Source organism: Perca fluviatilis, chromosome 19 (assembly GCF_010015445.1).
Source record: "Perca fluviatilis chromosome 19, GENO_Pfluv_1.0, whole genome shotgun sequence".
Lineage (NCBI taxonomy): Eukaryota > Metazoa > Chordata > Actinopteri > Perciformes > Percidae > Perca > Perca fluviatilis.
In genome coordinates, this window is record NC_053130.1 from 26,865,206 (window position 1) to 26,884,836 (window position 19,631).

The 19,631-nt window shown below is 43.9% G+C and overlaps 2 protein-coding genes across 6 annotated transcripts; both read left to right on the forward strand.

The window, feature by feature from the left end:
* The first annotated feature begins 419 nt into the window (after positions 1 to 419).
* LOC120547537 (leucine-rich repeat-containing protein 27-like) lies at positions 420 to 8,463 on the forward strand. Of its 4 annotated transcripts, none has more exons than XM_039782998.1 (11): positions 420 to 519; positions 1,302 to 1,618; positions 1,792 to 1,922; positions 2,224 to 2,282; positions 2,680 to 2,832; positions 4,452 to 4,647; positions 5,871 to 6,011; positions 6,357 to 6,462; positions 7,100 to 7,197; positions 7,991 to 8,111; positions 8,214 to 8,463. In XM_039782998.1, exons 2-11 carry the CDS (start codon positions 1,412 to 1,414, stop codon positions 8,325 to 8,327), a joined length of 1,326 nt encoding a protein of 441 aa, XP_039638932.1. In that variant the 5' UTR covers positions 420 to 519; positions 1,302 to 1,411; the 3' UTR covers positions 8,328 to 8,463. The 4 variants fall into 4 exon arrangements, with proteins under 4 accessions (XP_039638932.1, XP_039638934.1, XP_039638933.1 ...); XM_039783000.1 differs by lacking the exon at positions 420 to 519 and adding an exon at positions 603 to 707; XM_039782999.1 differs by lacking the exon at positions 420 to 519 and adding an exon at positions 834 to 936.
* Positions 8,464 to 9,009: 546 nt separating this feature from the next.
* pwwp2b (PWWP domain containing 2B) lies at positions 9,010 to 19,229 on the forward strand. 2 transcript variants are annotated; one of them, XM_039784217.1, is made up of 3 exons: positions 9,010 to 9,558; positions 11,830 to 13,554; positions 18,792 to 19,229. In XM_039784217.1, the coding sequence occupies exons 1-3, from the start codon at positions 9,419 to 9,421 to the stop codon at positions 18,826 to 18,828; spliced, it is 1,902 nt and encodes a 633-aa protein (XP_039640151.1). In that variant the 5' UTR covers positions 9,010 to 9,418; the 3' UTR covers positions 18,829 to 19,229. The 2 variants fall into 2 exon arrangements, with proteins under 2 accessions (XP_039640151.1, XP_039640152.1); XM_039784218.1 differs by having other exon boundaries at positions 9,012 to 9,558; positions 11,830 to 13,558.
* The last annotated feature ends 402 nt before the right edge of the window (positions 19,230 to 19,631 follow it).

A 19,631-nucleotide genomic window follows, 5' to 3' on the forward strand; every position in this document is an offset into this window, starting at 1 on the left:
TGCTATAGGCCTATACATAAACGTGCCTTGCCTTGTCTTGCCTCATTGAATCAGTCTGGCTGTATTCATTAAGTTGATACATTAATGTAAACAATTTACATGAAAGTAGTGTTAAGTCCAGTTCAATACATTTCGATTATAATTCTACATCAAAGCAATCTGATACACTACAAAATGAATTTATCAGTGATTAAATGAGTTTTTGACAATAGTAGCAAGCGAATGAGTAGGCCTATGAGGTCTCAAGTACTGTTTTCCACTATAGACTCTAGCATATAGTATAGTAGCCTACTAGTGGGAAGTAAAAGTCTTTAGTGTAAATCTTCCCATTGTAGTTTACCCGCCTTGCCAAGGAGACCTTTATTGTGAAAGCTATACCTGGAAGATACCCGCTAGTATTCTGACTAACTTGACTACTTGTGAGACTAGTGTGACAGTTGCTGGCCAGTGACTGTAGTCGACGTATCCCTGTATCACCGACTGTCATGCATGTCAACACATAAGAACCAGCCTCTGTAGGTAAGCCAGGATAGCTCAGTGCAAACCAAGGGGCTTCTTCTATCGCTTGTTATCAGCAAAGAACTGACGCTATCCTCCCGCCCAAATGAACCTCAGTGAATTCCACAATCTCATTAGGAAATGGATGGGGTGGTGCCTGATCACTGAGGGGGAAAAAAAGATGTTGTCTTCAATATCACTCACACTAGGTTCGCTTGCTCTTTTACACTGCACATTATAGATTACCTATGGCGTTGTTCGACGTTTTTGGCATGTGACCCGCTCACACTTACGAAGTATTAACTCGTTTTTACATATTAAAATAACCTATGGTTGATACGCTGCGGAGGCAGCTTTTCGCCTTGTTTGCACGTGGACGGGTTGCCGTAGTTTGTGTTGACCTCGTTGCCATGGTTACGACGTCGAATCCGTGAAGCGGTATGTTAATATACTGTCTATGGTTAAAGTTAGCGTGACATTTTCCTATGTCATATTTGTTTTCCTTGTACACCGAGTCGCGTTCACAAGTCACGAAGGATGTTTATTCAAATTCCAGGTGAGCTAATAGGGCCGTTGTTTAGCAGTTTTAACTGTTATCTAAGCTCATCTTAGCTAACGTTAATGTTATAGGCTGCAGCAGTGAAGGAATTGCTAACACCTGCCTTGTAGGCAAGTTAAAGTCCCGCGTGAAAGAATTCCGCTGTTTAGCTAGCTAGACGCAACTTGTCCATTGAATGTGATGGCTAGCTACTTGTGTGAGACTAACGTTACATGATTTTTTTTTATTTGTTCTCCATTTGCAGAAACAGAGGAGTAAAATGCCAATGCAAAAAGACACTTGAACCCGGGACCCACCCTGAACAATGGTCTATATGTACACTAGCTAGCTAAACATCTCAGCACCACCTCTACAATGTCTTCCCCAGAGAGGGAGGAAAATGTTCCTGACCTGCAGCTAAGTTTTGTCTTTGGGAACAGTGTTGTCAATTCTCAATTCATTCTGCCCGAGGATGCAGAGGCACAGGAGCAACCTGAATATGACTTAACAGAGACATTATGTCTGAGCAGAACTCAGCTGAAACACGTTGCAGACAGTATTTTGAAAAATAGCACACTAAAGGTCAGTTTGGACTTCGTTTGTCAACCTCTACCCACCTATGCTGCAGGGGTTTTCGAGCAAGAAATCATCAGTCATGCATCCAGTACATTAGGCCAACAATTTTGCTATATTAGTATTATTTTTCTTCCGAGTCCTTCTCTGTTGATTCTAATTGCTCGTTGTGTCATCTTCAGTATTTATATCTCGAAGGCAACCACATATCCAGTATCCCAGATTCAATGTTCATCAGCTTGCCCAACCTCCTGTGGCTGGACCTCAGAAATAACCAAATTGCATCGCTCCCTGCTGAAGTTGGCTTGCACAGGTAGGAGACTTATGCAACTGTTCTTTGAAATGTATGCAGATTTATTCCAAACCAGTCGGACGCCATGGGAGTACAGTATGTTTCTTTGTCACATTTCGGAGCATTTTTTTTGATAGGATTTTTTTTATTTATTTTTTCTATTTTAGAGTTCGGTTCACTAGCACATGCTCTGGAAAGCAAATTCCTGATTCAAAAGCGTGGCAAAATGACATTCATTATGACTTTTTGGTACAGTTTACTTGTGTTCAGTTTAGGACAAATGTGTGGCATCATCTTGCAATCTGTGATGTCATTCATGTAGATCTCTGAAAACAATACTTCTGGAAGGAAACCCCATCTCAGAACTTCCACCAGAGTTGGGTGAGTGGAGTTCAGTCACCTTTACCAGCATGCAATGTCTCTGTTCTTTTGAAATAACAAAGCTGTTTTCCTCTTTCATCAGTTTCAATTAGCCTCACTGGCAGCAAATGCTAGATTACATGCACTGAATAACTAGTAGTTATTATTAGAAATAATACACAGTAGAGTTTCGCATGTCTGCTTTCCTCTTAGCTGTTGTCACTACAACTGTTGCTAATACACTGATGCTTCCATGTACAGTACATTCATGTTGGAAACCAAGGACTATACAGTATGTAAGACTTTTCTACTGATGTACTCATTGTAGATCAATCTTAAAAAAAGAGTGTCGGCTAAATGCAAAGAGTGTAATCTGTGAACATAGTTCTAAGGGATTCTTTTTTGTTATTTTTCCCAGGAAATGTGATTACCCTCAAAGGCTTGAACCTAAGGAATTGCCCCATCAGTTTCCCTCCACAAGACATTGTGAACCAGGGACTCCAGAGGATCCTCCAGTACCTCAGGAGTGCGATGGCTAGTCGGCCCGTTAGCATGAGAAGGAGCCCCTCAGGTGAATCAAAGGCACCTTAAAGGTGCCGTAGGTAGGATTGCGAAGATCCAGGACTTAGCCAAAAAATGTGAACATCGACAACTTCTCAGTCCCTCCCCCTTTTTCTGCTAAAGCCCAAAACGGTCTCCTAAGCCCCTCCCCTCACAAGGGAGAATTAATAGGCTCGTTCGAGATGAGCCAGATCTGCGCAGAATCGATCACCGGCGATCAGCGCCCAATGCATGCCGGTTAGATTTGTGTCCGACTTGATCCCGACTTGCTCTGACGTCATGCACACGTGGGCAACGATAATCTTTACAGATCATCTACAGTGTGTTGTTAATTAAAATCAGCAACAGATCGCATGTAGAGAATTCTGGCAGCTACTCTGTCATAATAAAATCAACTGGAGACTGTGTAGGAGCTGATATATAGGTCTGATAACATTTTATTAAATCGGAATCGGACCACCAGTGTTTCTGTCACTTCCTGTTCATCCTGAAGGCTGCTGGAGTCAGCTGGAAAACTGTCCGACTTGAGAGCGGACTTTTGTCACCGCCCCCTGCTGCTGCCGCCTGCTCTCGTCTACTTTACAGGCGAGGCGCAGTTCATCTCGAACGAGCCTAATGTGTGTGCGTGAGCAGTGATTGGCATGCAGTTAGACACCTCCCCCCCCCTGGCCCTGATTGGTGCATCTGAATAGGGAGCTGTGGATTTTTGGAAATCACACTACAGACTGTAGGTGGTGCCAGAGGAGTGGGATTTTTTTTTTTAATTACCTGCTTCATGTAGTTCTACTGGAACTAATGACAGAAAGCAAATATGACAGAAAGTTAGTATTATAAGTCTTACCTACTGCACCTTTAACTTTGAACAGTGCTGCAGCAAGGTGTTCAGTTATGCACGTGCATTCTTGCCATCTGCTCTTTTTGTCAAAGACAGGACGGCTGGCCACAAAAATAGCTCCTTGCCCTGGTGCCACTTCACTGGTGTGACTTCTGTTCCCTTAGAGACAGCGTGTCCGTACCCCGTGTTCCAGCTCTGTAATATTTTTAGCCAGATAAAAGTGATCGATGACCTGTGGGCTCTAAACAGGAGCTCTCTGTCACTACGCATTGTCTGGAGGTAATCGCTGTGAGAAGCCCGAGACAGCCCTCCACAGGAGAGGCTGCTGCTGCTGCACCGTGAGCAGAGCCAAACCCCTCAATCAAACCGTTTATGCCCCTGTCTACAAGGTTATTAACCAAGACACGTCTCCAGGGGGGAAATCTCCTTTCTTTTCATTGGTTCAGAGTATAAGTTTAGATAAATAAATGTACCATTCATTTACATACTGCATTGTCAACCCTTTTCAGCTGCAATAATGTCAAATTTTCCTACATGTGGCTAAAAGTTACATTCAGCCCCTTAGAGCCACATATTCTGCTCTGCAGTAAGAAGGGAACATTTGACCTGCTGTTGTTAGTTATGCGAATTTGTTGGTAAAATGCTGTAGTTGGAAAAGAACTCGATCAGTAATAATTCTTAATTCATCATGTGCTTCTACCAGCCACTGTAGCCGTAGCCGGCTGCGATTGTTGCCAGTATTGGCTGCCCCCATATTTCACTTTCACTAGCTGCTGTGGTTGTTTAATTGGCAGAGTTGCCAGTGGTGGAGAAGCTCCAGCTGTCAGAGCTGATGGGGTCCAGTACGGAGGAGCAGGATGATTCAGGTGACGAGCTGCAGAAGTTCATGGAGCTCAAACACAAGATGTTCCTGCTGGACAAAGCTGAGCTGGGCTCAACAGCACAGGGTGATATAACCCCAAAGTCACACCGCCTTTCTGTTATCCAAAAGTAAGTAAAGGTGTTTGGATGAAAGGAATGAGAGATTCTGAAGTGAAAATTGCTTTTCCTCTGTTATAGTTTGACATGTTAGGACATGTGCTTATTACCTTTTTATTTTTAAGAGTTAGAAGAGAAGATTGATAGTGATACCACTCTCATATCTGCACATTGAATACAAAGCTACAGCCAGTAGATGATAAGCTTAACATAAAGACTGGAAACAGGAGGAACCAGGACCTCTAAAGCTCACTTATTAATGAATTATATCTCGTTTGTTAATTTCATTCAAAAACGGAAGCAATTCACAATTTTACGGGGGGTTATGTGCCATGCCATTTCTTGCCTGGGACCAGTAACTGGTCTGCGCTAGTTGCCTGACAAGTGGTCTTGGCCAAGAAATGCTCACATGTAACCACCTGTAAAACAACAAATTGTCTTTTTCTACACTCCAGTTTGTAAACTGATTCAAACAAATGAGATTTAGCATGTTAATAAGAGAGCTCCAAAGGTGCTGGTAGGTGGATTTAGTTGCCTTCGGACATTGCTAGGCTAGCTGTTTCCAGTCTTTATGCAAATCTAAGCTAACTGGCTGCTGGCTTCAGCTTCGTATTTAACGGACAGAAATGAGAGTGGATCCTCTCATCTCTGCCAGAAAGTGAATAAGCATCTTTCCCAAAATGTCAAACTATTCCTTTTGGAAAAAGAAGAAAGGAAAAAAAAAAAGGTTACAGGTTGGCCATATACACATGAAATATATTTTACTGGGAACAGAGAGAACAAAACAACTACTTTTTACATTTAATTTATCCTGCCATTGTTGTGGTACGGTAGCCTGACGTGGTCCTACTCAGATTCGAATTTTGTGGGCGGGGCTAAGTTTGGCTGGCATTCAGGCTAGTGGTACGGTGTATCTAGGCAGCAAATATCTGTTGGGAATAAATCATTTTTCACCTGATCAGATATACTGTGCAATGAAGTTTAAAATTGTTATTGGTAGGACAGAGGATATGAATTTGTTTTGATTTAGTAGATAACTGTTGTGCTGAGGTTCGGCGTTGTGTATGGCATTGTGCCTTGAAAAAAAAAAAAAAAAGGATAGCAAAACCCTTCTTAATAATGACATTCTCCGCAGAGGGAACCAAGTGATATAAACCTCCCAGGCTATCTCCACTGGGACTGCGAGCTCAGTGGAGCAATACAAATAAAGCATTTTCTTTCAATGTATTTGTCAGAAAAAAGGCAACTACCAAGGCTGGCATAATTCCCGAGCCCCCCCTGTTTGACACTCGGCATTGGAAGAGGCCAGAAGACAGGAAACAGGCTGCAATGAAAGAGCTGAAGGAGAAACAGGCTATTCTCGAGCAGAGAAAAAAGTAAGTTGATATAGTAGTAGTTCAATATAATAAAATACACTATTTCACATCCTACTGCACTACGTTTTGACTATTAAATTAGATTGGATGAATTGCACAGAACATTCAGGCCAACTTATACCAAAGGTCAGAATGTTGTTTCATAAAACAGGGCTATATTGTGTCTAATTGGCATTTGCCCAAGTGACCGACGGTAGGGAATTCATACTACGTCCACAAGGTAAAGATAGAAAGAAGAACCCATGTTTACAGACCCCCTATGCAACCATTTAGATACAATAGCCCAATAACTATTTTCCTTGACATTGATCTATTACAATGCATTGTTATCTGTCTCTCCCATAGAAGCCAAGACACTCTTCGGAAGTGGCGTACACAAGCCATGACCACACGGGGGAAGAACATGTCTCAACACCAGCAGAGGAAGCATGCACAACAAAGAAACCAAGAGGTATGTGTGGAATAAATCACCTACATTTCCACCCGCCAACCACAGGGGGGCAGCAGAACACCACCTCTGTAACATTGGGTTGGAGGACAATAACAATAAATATGATTAAACAAAAAAGGAAATGTTGATGCTAGTGAATGAGTTTTCAGGTAGTAGCTCTGCCAGAGTCAGTGCCAGTGATATTTAATGATGGTATGGAGGATGGCACTGTTGAAGGCAGCAACATATGGCAGCGCTTGTGATGGAGCGCGCTGCATCAGTGATCGCACAGCAGCAACAAATAGCTGTCAAAGCTGATGTACACATGCAGGCATGCACAAACTGTAGCTAGACAGGCAGACAGACTGTGGATGGTTTTGAGTCATTTGACTGTCAGCTGCATTGCCATGCATACAGCTGAAGCGCAGTGTATAATGTTTGCATTCAACCAGCAACATCAGTGTAAATGTTCACTGGAAAATATAGTAAAAGCCAACCCCATTTGGGTAATTTGACACAATAGAGCAATTATTCAGCTGTAGGCTGTGTTTGTAAGGATGTGTCGCTACAGCTGTATCATCCTACATGGACCCAAGCCCTGCACTCTAGAACAAAATGCTGCTGTAAACGATAAACATCCCCTCTCTCTCTGTTACAGGAAGCGGACACAAATTCAAAAGCTGGTGTGGAGGACAGCGGTGATACTCGCCAGGGTCAGACGTCCTGCGTGTCTATCAAAGATTGTGAGGAGACCAGGTAAATGGGAACTCTGGGGGTACAAAATACAGTTTACTCCAGACCTAAGAAGTAGTACACAACTACCTGAAACCTGAGCCAGTATGAGAATCCGAATCAGGCTGCAGGCTTTGAGGCTGTTGTATCAGTGTGACTGGTACAGTAGCTTTGACACTGAATGCACACAAAAAAACTGGGGACATCTTCCTTGGTATTCAGTTCCAGCCTTCAACATCTCAAAGTTTAAAAAGTCCTCCCTAAAACTTGAATGCTTCTCCATTAGCTCCTTTGTGATGGGTACAGATTTGATGAGGGAAATTGATAAGGCATAATATGTTCATCTCATAGGTGGATCTGATAAAAAAAAAAAAAAAGACTACTGTGATATTTTGGACATTTTGTCTGTACAACTTATACAGTGATACAGAACACCCTGAGCCATAGGGGTTCAGGGACAACAGGTCTTAAAGTATCCACCATGTCTCCAATCGTGAGCCATGCAATGCAGGTAGAAGGCTAGAGACACCTAGTGGACAAAGAGAGATTGTACACCCATCATAGAACATCAGCAGTTTCTTTTGTTCTTTTTGAGCAGCATCACTCCCCAAAACAGATGAACCAGATTAGAGGGTACACCTTAGACGTTTCTGTTTTCATTGATAGAATAAATCTTAACTAAGAAGAAAAAAAATCACTCACAGGCTTGCATTTTTAATCAGTTGTCTACCAGACCTAAAGGCTATGATAGCCTACCACTGGCCATACTTAGGCAACTAAATATTCAGTGTGACATTTTGATATGTATGGCCTCCAGGTCAGCCCGTGAGCTGGAGCGCCAGATACGCTCACGTGTCGAGAAGATGCAAGAGAGACGCAGGAATCCCAGGGGCACGAGCACAGAGCAGATGGCAGCGTCAGAGCAAGATGTGGAGGAGGTCAGACCTATACCTTATCATTCACACAACTCATCTATATTGAGCTCATAGGTTATTGATCTGAATTTGTTTGTTTTTTTTTCTCCCCACTTTGAACGACAGATGAGGAAGCTACAGGCTCGCCTTCTAGAGAGGAAGCGTAATCGAGGAAGAGATCGTGAAAATAGTTTCAATATCTTCACAGCAGACACCTGGCCGAGTTTCATTGACAAGTAACAGAAATTACAATGTCTGTTTGAGTTCTGCTGTATTAAATTCATACTCAAAATTCTTGTAAAGGCCTTTATGAATGACCATTGTAATGCTCATATCATAAAATAAAAACCACAGTGCTGTTACTGGGCAAGGGAGTGTTTTGGAATGTTCTTTATCCTAGACTTATGCAAGACACCCTCTCCATTATACAAACTGTTTCCCATTTACCTTACCTTATTGTCATTTAGTACCTCAAATATGTGCAAAGCAAGTATGGTACTGCCACTTATTTACTGTGTGAAATGAAGCTATTCAAGTTGGTTAATGTTACATTGACTCATCATACATATATCTATCATATTCCCTGTGTCAATTATGGAAAATACCACCACACAATGTCAGTTAAACAAGGCTTGAAAAATAAGGGGAATAAATTACAAATTGTAAAATAAAGGTACACCTGACCTCAATCCACCCATTTCGGATCATGACCGACCTACCTTTTTTAAGCTGACATAAATAATACGATTTAAATCAATAGTTGGTAGATTTGCAGCAGTGTACATTTAAAGCAGGCTATTGTAGCAAATTGAATGATCTAACGCTAGGGCATTTAACAAATAGCACATTTAATGCTGTTGTTAAAACATAATTAATCCTAGTTTAGATTGATGGCTGTAGGCCTATATGTTATGATGAGTATTTAGAAGTCCTATTTCTCTCACATTTGTCGAAATTCACGACCATATCTCTTGCAACATGTTGGGAAATGCATCCATACATCCAAAACGCCATTAGTCTCTTGCTATGAAAAACGGAGGCATCCCCGAGGTAAAAGTCGGCACTAATGAATGGCATCTAACAAGTCAAAGTGAGACAGAGAGAGGGTAGGCCTTGTCTTGAGAGATTTCTGCTCCTCTAGCATAGGGAGCGTGATGTCAGCGGTGGCAGTACTGTTGTAATTGACTTGGTGGGGGTGATGGCGTCATTTTATGCCCTGGTGTAGCCTCCTGCTCGAATAGCGAAGGGGAGACGGATCTTTAGCCGACGCGACCGTGGCTCCCTTGGCCGGGATCGAGCACCGCCGAGCCGGACACTACACGCCTGGAAACATGGAGGCTGTGGCCGAGGAGCTGCGGGCCGGCTCTCGGGTACCTGTCACTATCGATCAAATAGTTAACGATACACTGGTGGTGACGCTGACCTACCGAGAAAGAAGCTATACGGGGATATTACTTGATTGCGACAAAAAGTGAGTGTTATTTCGTGTATTCCCTTTATACATGTGTCTTTGAAATTAATTTGCTAAACTCAGGTACCGGCTAATCTACCTTTGATGCTAACGAGTCAAAGCTAGCTAGTTAGCTGGTAGCTAGCTATTAGCTGACTGGGCCTCCATACAAAAGACTCGTAGGTTATTGTAGCTGACAGGGTAGCTATCTGCTAGCTAGTCGGCTAATGGCAAACTGGTTTAATTTTAGTTCATGGTTAGATGGTCATATACTTTATTTTACTACTGGGAAATACTGTATGCCAAGATATTGTCCCTGTCCACAGAGACTGTTAATGACTTCTCTTGAACAATAACTAATGTCAACGGGTTCATCTATAGCTTATTGTTAGCCTAATCAAATACAGAGCAGCTAACACGTATTCAGTAAAAGGGTAACGTTAGGCCTTGGCTGAACAGTATTCTGTGTATCAGTTATGTTTTGCCGTGTTTAAATACAAATAGATGTCCTTGCGTTGTGCAGTTTTCTGGAGTGATGATTCCATCCAAATAATCTAAAATGCAGTTGCTGTTTTGAGAAATGGCTCTTCATAACCAGTCACTTTTGATCTGCACAAACAATGGAAAATGGCAATAAAGATACATGTTGGATTTGATGAATCTCTACTGTAATGCCTTTTCTTTCACCCTGGTTGTGATCAGATCCAGTGACCATCTTAGGCTCTGTGCTTGACAAGAAAAGGCCCACTCTTGCCAGTTAACAAGAAAACACAATACTGTTCAGATGAGAAAACCTCAGTAAAAATTGACATATATCAGTGTCATGTCTTATCTTCCTCTTTTAGTGTGTGTCGCATGTAAGCCTTGTGTTTCCTTGGTGTGCACCTTAGAAGCCGCTGGCTTTACACTATTTATAGACTAGCAGAATCAGTATATGACTAGCTTTGCCCCTTAGTATGCTTAGATGGGTTGTTTTTTTTTATGTGAGTGCTCAAACTGGCCTGAAAATAACCCACCCAAATGGTAAAAGGCAGGCCTTGGAATAACTTCAAATATGCCTATATTTCAGGCCTTGTCACTGACAAAATTTGACTTCTTCCTTTTCAGCTCATGGAAATGTATTTCCTGTCATTGTCTCCCACAGGTTTGTTTAATGTCGTCGTCTAGGCCTATCATTCAAGCAGATCTCTGCATCTAGTTACACTGTACACACCGTGAAATGGCAACGGCACAGGGAATCATGGCTGGTCATATGCTGTGTCCTTGGACTGTGCTTAACTAGCACTGCCTGTTCCCTGACACAGCCGTGTTTGTGCCGTGTCAATCACTGTGCAGGCAAATATTTGGCTGCTTTAGGGGCACATGTAAAAAAGGTGAGAGGAACACGCTGCACCGAGAGACTTTTATTCGGAGGTGACTGCCAGGTACTTCTCCTTGGGGAGGAAAACGGGCTCCCCAAATGTGCACTAATTAATAATCTCACCACCCATAAGCCCCGAATAGACTCGGATGCAAAAACAAACTCAAATCTCCTGGCTCCTTCCCTACATCTCTGAATCCCGAGTGATTCATGGGATTGTTTTTGTTCAGTCTGATGTTGGGGAGGGGGGGGTTCCTGGGCATCCTGTAGTCTCTTTGTCTGCTGTCTCCTGACTAAAGCAGCACAGCCATGTTACTGTTGCCTGCCAGCCACTTCTATAAGTCTCCTTGGCAGTTGGGCCTTCTTTGGACATGTTTGCTAGTCCTAGAGTATAAAAAAACACACATAAAATCACTCAAAAAGAGCCAGTGATACTATTGCTCTGTTTTTGTGGCCTAAGGCAGCAGGACAGATCTCAGACCCCAACCCCCACACGTAAAGAATTTTTTAGCATACAGGTGATACGGAGAGTGGTGTCACTTTGTCCAGTCAAAGCAAAATAAACAGTAAAACAGGTTGTGTGGTAAGCCACCTATAGGGAAGGCTTTGAACAGCTTTGGGTGCTCTTTTTTTCTTTTGGCTTAATTGAAACCGCAAGATATTTGATTTGTGCTATCCCACAGGCCTCAAGTTATCTGACATGGTGAAATACAAGTGCGGAAGAACAGTATGTTCTTGTTGAGGAAATTGGTCAGCAAAAAAAAAAATTCAAGAAATGCTTGTCATGTGTAACAAGACAGTTAGTTAGTTTGTTTGTTTGTTTGTTTGTTTGTTTGTTTGTTTTGGCTTGCATAAACTTCACTGTAGCACTCTAGGGAAGCTCAGTGAGGCACACAGTTATTCATTTTATTCTTTTGTCTTCTTCATTTTAGGACTGGGCTATTCTGTCTACCAGATATCACAGCAAAACCTGGGGACTGCCCGATATCTACACGGGCTTGTGAAGTCCCGGAAGTTCTGAGTGAGGAGCCGGTTTCCAAATCTCCCAGCCAGGCTTCATATAGACCAAAGGATGAAAACACTCTCCCAGAAATCAGCATACCTACTGCCCCTCTCCCCTGCCCTGTACCCACACCAGTGCCAGCTGGACAGACTCCTTACCCTCCTTATTTTGAAGGAGCCCCCTTCCCCCAGCCCTTATGGGTGCGCCACAGCTACAGCCAATGGGTACCTCAGCCCCCTCCGAGACCAATCAAAAGAAAGAAGAGGCGGTCACGGGAGCCGGGCCGCATGACCATGAGTACTATCCGTCTGCGGCCGCGGCAGGTACTGTGTGAAAAGTGCAAGAACACACTGAATAGTGACGAGGACAGCAAAGATGGCATGAGCAACACTAAGGCTTCACGAAAAGAGAACGCACTACAGAGCGACGACGATGGCGACGACAAGGATACCCCCTCGAAGCTGTCGAGAAAATTGGATGTAGTTGCGACCAAGGACACTAAGAGACGTGAAAACGGCACCAGCCTTGACAGCAAGCGCCTCAGGAAGGACAAAAGGGGGGAACCCGAAGGGGAAAAGTTCCCCGGGGCTGACGTTATCCCCCACAGTCCGGTCATAAAGATCTCCTACAGCACTCCACAGGGCAAGGGGGAGGTCATGAAGATCCCCGCGAGGGTCCACGGTTCAGTCAAGCCATTCTGCCCCAAACAACTGGTGCAGAATGGTGTGGGAGAAAACGGCAAGACGCCTTCTGATCCCACCAAGGAGCAGCGGCACATTTTAGATGCCACCAGGTCCGGCCTCACTGTTTCCATTCCCAAACTCAAACTAACCCGGCCTTTTACGACCGTGGGTCAGGACCTACCCTCTCCGAAGATCCACTTGAGACCCCCTCAGAGGGAGGGCGAGGAGAGCGTGGTCGAGTACGAGGCAGAACTCGTAGGAGGCGCCAGGAGGCGAAGCCCCAGGGTTCCCGGTCCCTGCCTGCCCCACTCTGAAGACTCGGGGGAAGGTAAAAACTCCCTGGAGCTGTGGTCGGGGAGTTCGGGAGAGGAGGCGGAGCGCGGCCACAGCGACCTCACCCTTCTCATCAATTTCCGTAAGCGCAAAGCGGATTCTTCGAGCCTGTCGGTCTGCAGCAGCGACAGTCTCGACGAGTCCAAGTCCTTCAGCTCCGACGGCACGTCACCAGAGCTGTGCGATCTGGCCCCGGGGGAAGACCTGTCCGTAACCTCATCTTCTGTACCCTCGCGGGAAGACTGCAAGACAGTGCCGCCGCTTACGGTGCGGCTTCACACCCGCAGCATGACAAAGTGCGTGACCGAAGAGGGTCACGCCGTGGCGGTGGGCGACATCGTGTGGGGGAAGATTCACGGCTTCCCCTGGTGGCCCGCACGCGTCCTCAGCATCAGCGGCACCCGCAAACAGGAGACGGCCAGCTGCGAGGCCGAGTGGCCCCAGGCAAAGGTGGCGTGGTTTGGCTCGCCCACCACTTCCCAGCTCTCCGTTGCCAAACTGTCGCCCTTCAGGGAGCTCTTCAGGTCCCGCTTCAACCGCAAGAAGAAAGGGATGTACCGGAGAGCCATCCTGGAGGCAGCCAAGGCCGTGGGCCACATGGGACCGGAGATTACATCGCTGCTTTCCCACGTTGACACGTAGGTTAGTTGACACAGTTAAGAGTACTGTTTTAGAGAAATGTGCCCCTGTGCGTTCCAAGACTTAAAATAGGGCTGGGTAACGAATTGAAAATGGACACAAAAAAACCATTATTCAACCCTCACCGGCCTAATTTAAGTAATGCCCGTATGTTTGATTCACTTACTACTTATGACCAGCTGTAACTGCCCCCTTCACGGCACCTGAAAGTAATTTAAACAACAAACCGTTTGGTGATTAACTAGGAGTGCCCAGTAGGGCACCGCAACGATATTGACTACGTTTACAAGCTGTCAATTTTCGGGTTATGGTCAGGTTAAGGTCACTATTCGGGTTTCTGAAACATTCGGAATAACCCGTTTACGTGCGTGAGCAGAGAGAGTTACTCCTGTGTACATGGCATTTGTAATCAAATGGCAATATCCCGACGTAAACGGCGACGCACGGTTAGCGTCTGGACGTAGCCTACGGACAACCTTAAGACGCAATAACTTTTCGTTCACCTTCTTATAAATCTCACTATCTCGGTACTTTCTGCCGTCAACAAAAGACATTATATTCATGGTTTTCACCACACTAATAAAGAAATTGGTTTCCTCCTCGCTCCAAAAGTGTGGTGCTGTGCTGCGTCTCGCCATGTTTACCTCTACTTCTTGTTTACTTCCGGTATACTGCGCGCAGGTTTTCTGCATTATATATATATAACTATGTTTTCTGGCACATACAAGAAGTTCCTCTACTCAAAAGACCAAGATTCCTTGCGAATAGAACATGCGCAGAACACAAATCAATGTTCCTTTTGATGGGGATATGCCGATACGCGTTTACATGACCAAAATTTCGGGTTAGAAAAGGGGTAACCCAGGTAGCATATTCGGGTTTTTAAAAACCGGAATATGAGCATATTCGGGTTTTTGCCGGTGTTTACATGGCCGTGCGCGACCGGGTTATTGCTAATATTCCGGTTTTGAACGGGTTATTGGCTGCATGTAAACGTAGTCATTGTAGTGTTGACTATTGGTGCTTTCACAAAATATTTACACAATGAGATTTTAGATAAATAATCATCAGTAATGTGGATCTAATGACTAAGTGGGTAAAGGCAAATAATAGAACAGTTCCAACAGTCTGGTAAGTTCAGAAAATGACATCACTTTACTATAATGCGGCCTTTAAAACCAGGAGAAGACAACACGTATGCCATATTACGATATCCAAAATCTAAGACGATATCTAGTCTCATATCACGATATCGATATAATATCGATATATTGCCCAGCTCTACTGCCCAGGCTAACTCAGAGAAAACTACTTAAGTGTTGGAAAAATGTCAACAGGGCAGATGTCGAAGAGCTGGCCCAAAAGCTAGATACCATGTCGTTGTGTGCAGTCTTGGGCCTTTAGTAAACCTGATACCGAGCAAAACAAAGCTCAATGCAAATGCTGTTGGGAAATGGCTGCGGCTACAAAAGGAAGCGCTAGCAATTTTGTTCCGTCAGCTGATGACATGCAATACGAAGTGTGTGCGGCCCAGAAGAAAAGATGCAGCAGTCTATTACCCAGGCATTTGCAGGGATCTGTACTTATATTTATTTAAGGTGCCCCTAATTAAAGAAATAACCTAATCCATCTCTCTCTCATTAAACATACAGTATGCATAAGATGCAGTGGCCAAACTGTCTTAACTAAGAGATATGAAACTTAAGGTGTACTTTGAACCTAATAAAAGGACAACCTGGCTTTGCAGTTGGGGTTGAAATGTGACCGCATGTTATCCAATCGGAACCCAGTATCAAATCTGCCTTTGAATCTGACTCTATTCAAATCCCCTCATTGGATCTTCAGTTAAAATTTCAAGGCTGAGAAGCCAGAAACAGTTTTTGAGTGCCATTCATTCCTAAATAAACTTTTGCCAGATTGGCTCTTTAAGCTTACTCCCTAGATTAACATTAATAAGCGGCAGCTGATATGACCAGCCGCGATCACCCTTTTGCCATTTTAACCGGTGAAAGGGACGGTCAGTGCTGGCGAAAAATGAGAAGCTGCTACCTGAATGTTTTGTACACTGCTCTTTGCTACTAAGAGTGAGCAGAGAGAGAGAGAGAGAGAGAGAGAGAGAAAAAAGATATCTTTTGACTTTAGCCAGTGTGTATTCCATACCCTAAAATAGCCTGCAGGTTGAATGAGACACCATAAAGGTGTTATTCACATTTCCTTAAAATGTTCCTCACTTCGGTAGAGAGACGCAAAGAATCCCAATCCTCAGTGATTAGCTCACTGCAAGGACCGAGTGGATTTGTAAAGGTATCATTATCGTCACTGAGTTGTGAATACAATTACGCAGCCCTATTCTTAAACGTCTTTTAAACTAGCTCATTTGATAGTGTTGATGTTCAAAACTTGGAGGGGAATGTGTGCTGAGTGAACAACATTCTGCATCAACCTGCTTATTTGAACAAATATTTAGTTCGGCCGTGCCAGCCGAGGGACGCCAGCCACATTTCTGTCATGAAGGAGTTGCTGTGTTCAAAGCAGCACAACAAGCATTAATAGCAGCTTTATGGCAGGCACAGGCTGCCCTGCTTTACTTTCAACAGGAATAGCTTGTTAAAATGGCCACCAAATAGACAGTACTGCTTAAGCGCAATTATGGCACTTACCCACTGCCGGTAGCAGCTCTACTCGGCTCGACTTGGCCCCGTCCTCCTTTTTCCATTGCGGATTCAGTACCGCCTCACGCGCGAGGCGAGCGCGGCTGGTCGTCAGAGCGCCGCCGCAGGAAACTGCCGTGACCCAACGCGACACACGCATATAGAATCTCCAAGGTGTGTTGTTGTTGTTGTTGTTGTTGTTGTTGTTTAACACAGCCAGAAGACACATTGTGTTTCTAAAGAAGCTGGAGGCAGCAAAAACAGTGACGATTCTCTCTCCGACCAATCAGTAGCCTGCACCTCGATGGAGGTGATGCTAAAAAAAAAAGTACCTGTTGGCAGGTACCAGGGACCTTTTTTTTATATCATAATGGAAAACCCAAAAAGTAGAGTGAGGCGAGTTGAGCAGGTACCATGTAATGGAAAAACGCCATTAAAGGAGAAATCCGGCTCAAAATGAACCTAGGGGTTAATAACACATTTGTACCGAGTCGACCGTTCTCTGGGATCTGTTTTCATGCTAATCGAATGTGACCAGTTTTAGCGCAAACCGCTAATTAGCTTATAACGCTAGTCGTCGGGGTACGAGGAAAGTTAAAATAAATCGCTATTTCTACACCACTAACCAGGCTCAAAATGGCACCACACTTCAGCGGTAGCATAACTGGTCATCAATTGGTCGTGACTGTTTTCCCAAGATGGCGCCTGCCTGTATACGTGAACGGTACTGTCTTCATAAACTATCTTTTTAATAGACTGTCTGTACACTTACAAAGTTCTGAATGCTTCGGTTTCCATGTAGGGACCCTCATTATGCTACCGTGGAAGTGTGGTGCTATTTTGAGCCTTGTTAGTGGAATAGAAATAGCGATTTTCTTTTTACTTTACCCGTGCTCCGACGACTAGCGTTATAAGCTAATTAGCGGTTTGGGCTGAAACTGGTCACATTCGATTAGCATGAAAACAGATCCCAGAGAACGGTGAACTTGGTACACGTGTGTTATTAACCCCTAGGTGCATTTTGCGCCGGATTTGTCCTTTTTAATGCAGTTCAAAGTGCATGAAAATAGGTTTTCTGTTATGCCTCAAAAGCATCAAGCAAAAGTCATACTGGGGCTACGCCGAGCTTGTTCCCCTGGTGTCCCAGTGCATGTCCCCCCGTGTAGCCAAGCAGGCGGTCCTCAACACCACACTTAAAGGTTAAATATTGTCTTTTGAGTGATATGAGGGACAGAGTGGCTGCTTCCAACCCTTCTGTTTACTCTGTTATGGGCTCTGTAACCAAGAAGAGGTTGCAGGGTTCAACGTTAAGGTTTTTTCCACTTGAAGAAGAAAAAACAACTTGCCCAAAGTCAATTCTTACTGGCCCGTTTTTTTTTAATTTTTTTTTATTATTATTACTGGTTATCAAATAACAGCAAAAGCTAAAGTCAATTGTTATATTTGATCTTCATTTACAATAAACAGTGTCATAGATGAGTTAAAGTGCTCATATTAGGCTCATTTTGAGCTCTCTGTTTTAGCTACAGAGTGAGACATCACACTTCCGTTCCATCTTTGTTGGGAGTCGCACATACTCAGTAGCTAGGTAAGGACTACTAGCCAGTCAGAAGCAGAGTGTGAGGGCGTGCCACGCTAGCAGCTAGTCGAGCATTATAACGTGTGTTACAAAGTGACGCACGTTTGTCACGGAAGTAAAGTTTGGCCTTTTTCACTTTTGTAAACCTATAAACGTGCACAAAAATGATCTATAACCCATAAAGGAAAAGGGGGGGGGAAGCCAAAAGCATAATATGAGCATTTTAAAGTTCATACTGTAAGCTATATTCTCAACTATAACCAACAGTTGGTTATAGTTGAGAATATAGCCTACACAGTAGGGCTGCACAATGTACTTTATCGTCACTGGCGCAATAAGCACATCGCAAAAGGCTGCAACATATCCCGAAAGACACTCTGAGGTTTTTTGTTTATGCGATATTTGAATGGAAATATCAGAAGAAAACTTTAAAGTGTAACTGTCCTTTTAGTGGTGCCTTTTTTTTATATTCTACTCAGTGTTCAATTTGTTCAATCAAAAGAATGTTGGAAATGATTTCCTTTTTTTTTTTTTTTTTGTATTTCAGCCACTACAACCACCAAGAGGTTGGTTGTAGTGGAGACTATTATCCTACACCGTTAGGGGAGTTTAAGACTTTATTTGGTAGGGTAACTTTTTTTTTTTTCCCCAGAGCTCATAACGGAAGCGTGTTTTTTTTTGCTCTTGTCAGCGGGCTGGAAAAGGAGCTCCGTAATCCTCCCATAACTATCATGACATGTTGAGAAGCACATCTCCCCCCGGCGCTCAGACTTGTACACTGTGTTAAGAATTCCGTGTGTGTGTGTGTGTGTGTGTGTGTGTGTGTGTGTGTGTGTGTGTGTGTGTGTGTGTGTGTGTGTGTGTGTGTGTGTGTGTGTGTGTGTGTGTGTGTGTGTGTGTGTGTGTGTGTGTGTGTGTATATATGTGTGTGTGTGTGTGTATGTATGACCTGCCTTGTTTACTCATAGTCTTTACTTTGTGCTCTTTCTTTCCCTCTTGTTCACAGGCTGAGGACTGAAGAGAGCTCTCCGAGGTTTTTCTGAATTCTCAGACTGTGTCATCAAGTCCCAGGAGGGAGTACGTGCGGTTGCCACGGCTACTATTTATACGCCGTTAAATTTTTTTTTTTCCTTCCCGTCCCCCGTCCCCCTCCCCCAACCCCACCACAAGGCTGGTTGAAAAATGGCCGCCAAGGTGGAGTGTTTTTGAAAGACTGGATAAGGATGCATCAAAAAAAAAAAAGAAGGAAAAAAAAAAAAAGGCCCGGCATCTCATGGTCTACTATGGACTGAACTATTCTTTTTTTTCTTTTTTTTTTTTTCTAGATGTAATCATTTCGATAGAGCCGAATAATAACACTACAAGGATCCAAATGTATTTATTAGCTGTAACGGTTTGATTATGATCCACCCTTCTACTACAATCTCGCAAAAAAAAAAAAAAACCAACCAACCTCCCAGTCTGCTGCTGTCATTATCACGGCCCGCGCCGCTGATGTGTTCGCTGCGAGGTCCAACTCGTTCCGGCCAGAGGAAGCCGCTGGCATCTTCAAACCCTCCCCTCCCCACCACCACCACTTGGACGCTAACCGCTTGGCCACGGTTTAACAACAAACAAAAAAAAGGTCACACTTTACTTGAAGGTATCTACATAAGAGTGTCATGACACTGCCACGAACGTGTCATAAACAAGTCAGAAATGTTTATGACAAAATGCTTCATTCTGTCGGTGTCATTCTGTTTTTGTCATGACAAGTCAGGGTGAGGGTTCATGTGTTCATGTCGGTGTCGTGTCACCCTTATGGAGATACCTTCAGGTAAAGTCTTACCCTGAGTCGTCCTACTTG

What these genes read in the sequence shown, in the direction of transcription:
- pwwp2b (XM_039784217.1), top strand. Translation starts at nt 9,419, where the DNA reads ATGGAGGCTGTGGCCGAGGAGCTGCGGGCCGGCTCTCGGGTACCTGTC. An exon ending in TTACTTGATTGCGACAAAAA is followed by an intron (nt 9,559 to 11,829) that starts GTGAGTGTTATT and finishes TCTTCATTTTAG; the next exon opens with GACTGGGCTATTCTGTCTAC. An exon ending in CTGCTTTCCCACGTTGACAC is followed by an intron (nt 13,555 to 18,791) that starts GTAGGTTAGTTG and finishes TCTTGTTCACAG; the next exon opens with GCTGAGGACTGAAGAGAGCT.
- LOC120547537 (XM_039782998.1), top strand. Translation starts at nt 1,412, where the DNA reads ATGTCTTCCCCAGAGAGGGAGGAAAATGTTCCTGACCTGCAGCTAAGT. An exon ending in GCTGAAGTTGGCTTGCACAG is followed by an intron (nt 1,923 to 2,223) that starts GTAGGAGACTTA and finishes TCATTCATGTAG; the next exon opens with ATCTCTGAAAACAATACTTC. An exon ending in AAAGATTGTGAGGAGACCAG is followed by an intron (nt 7,198 to 7,990) that starts GTAAATGGGAAC and finishes TATGGCCTCCAG; the next exon opens with GTCAGCCCGTGAGCTGGAGC.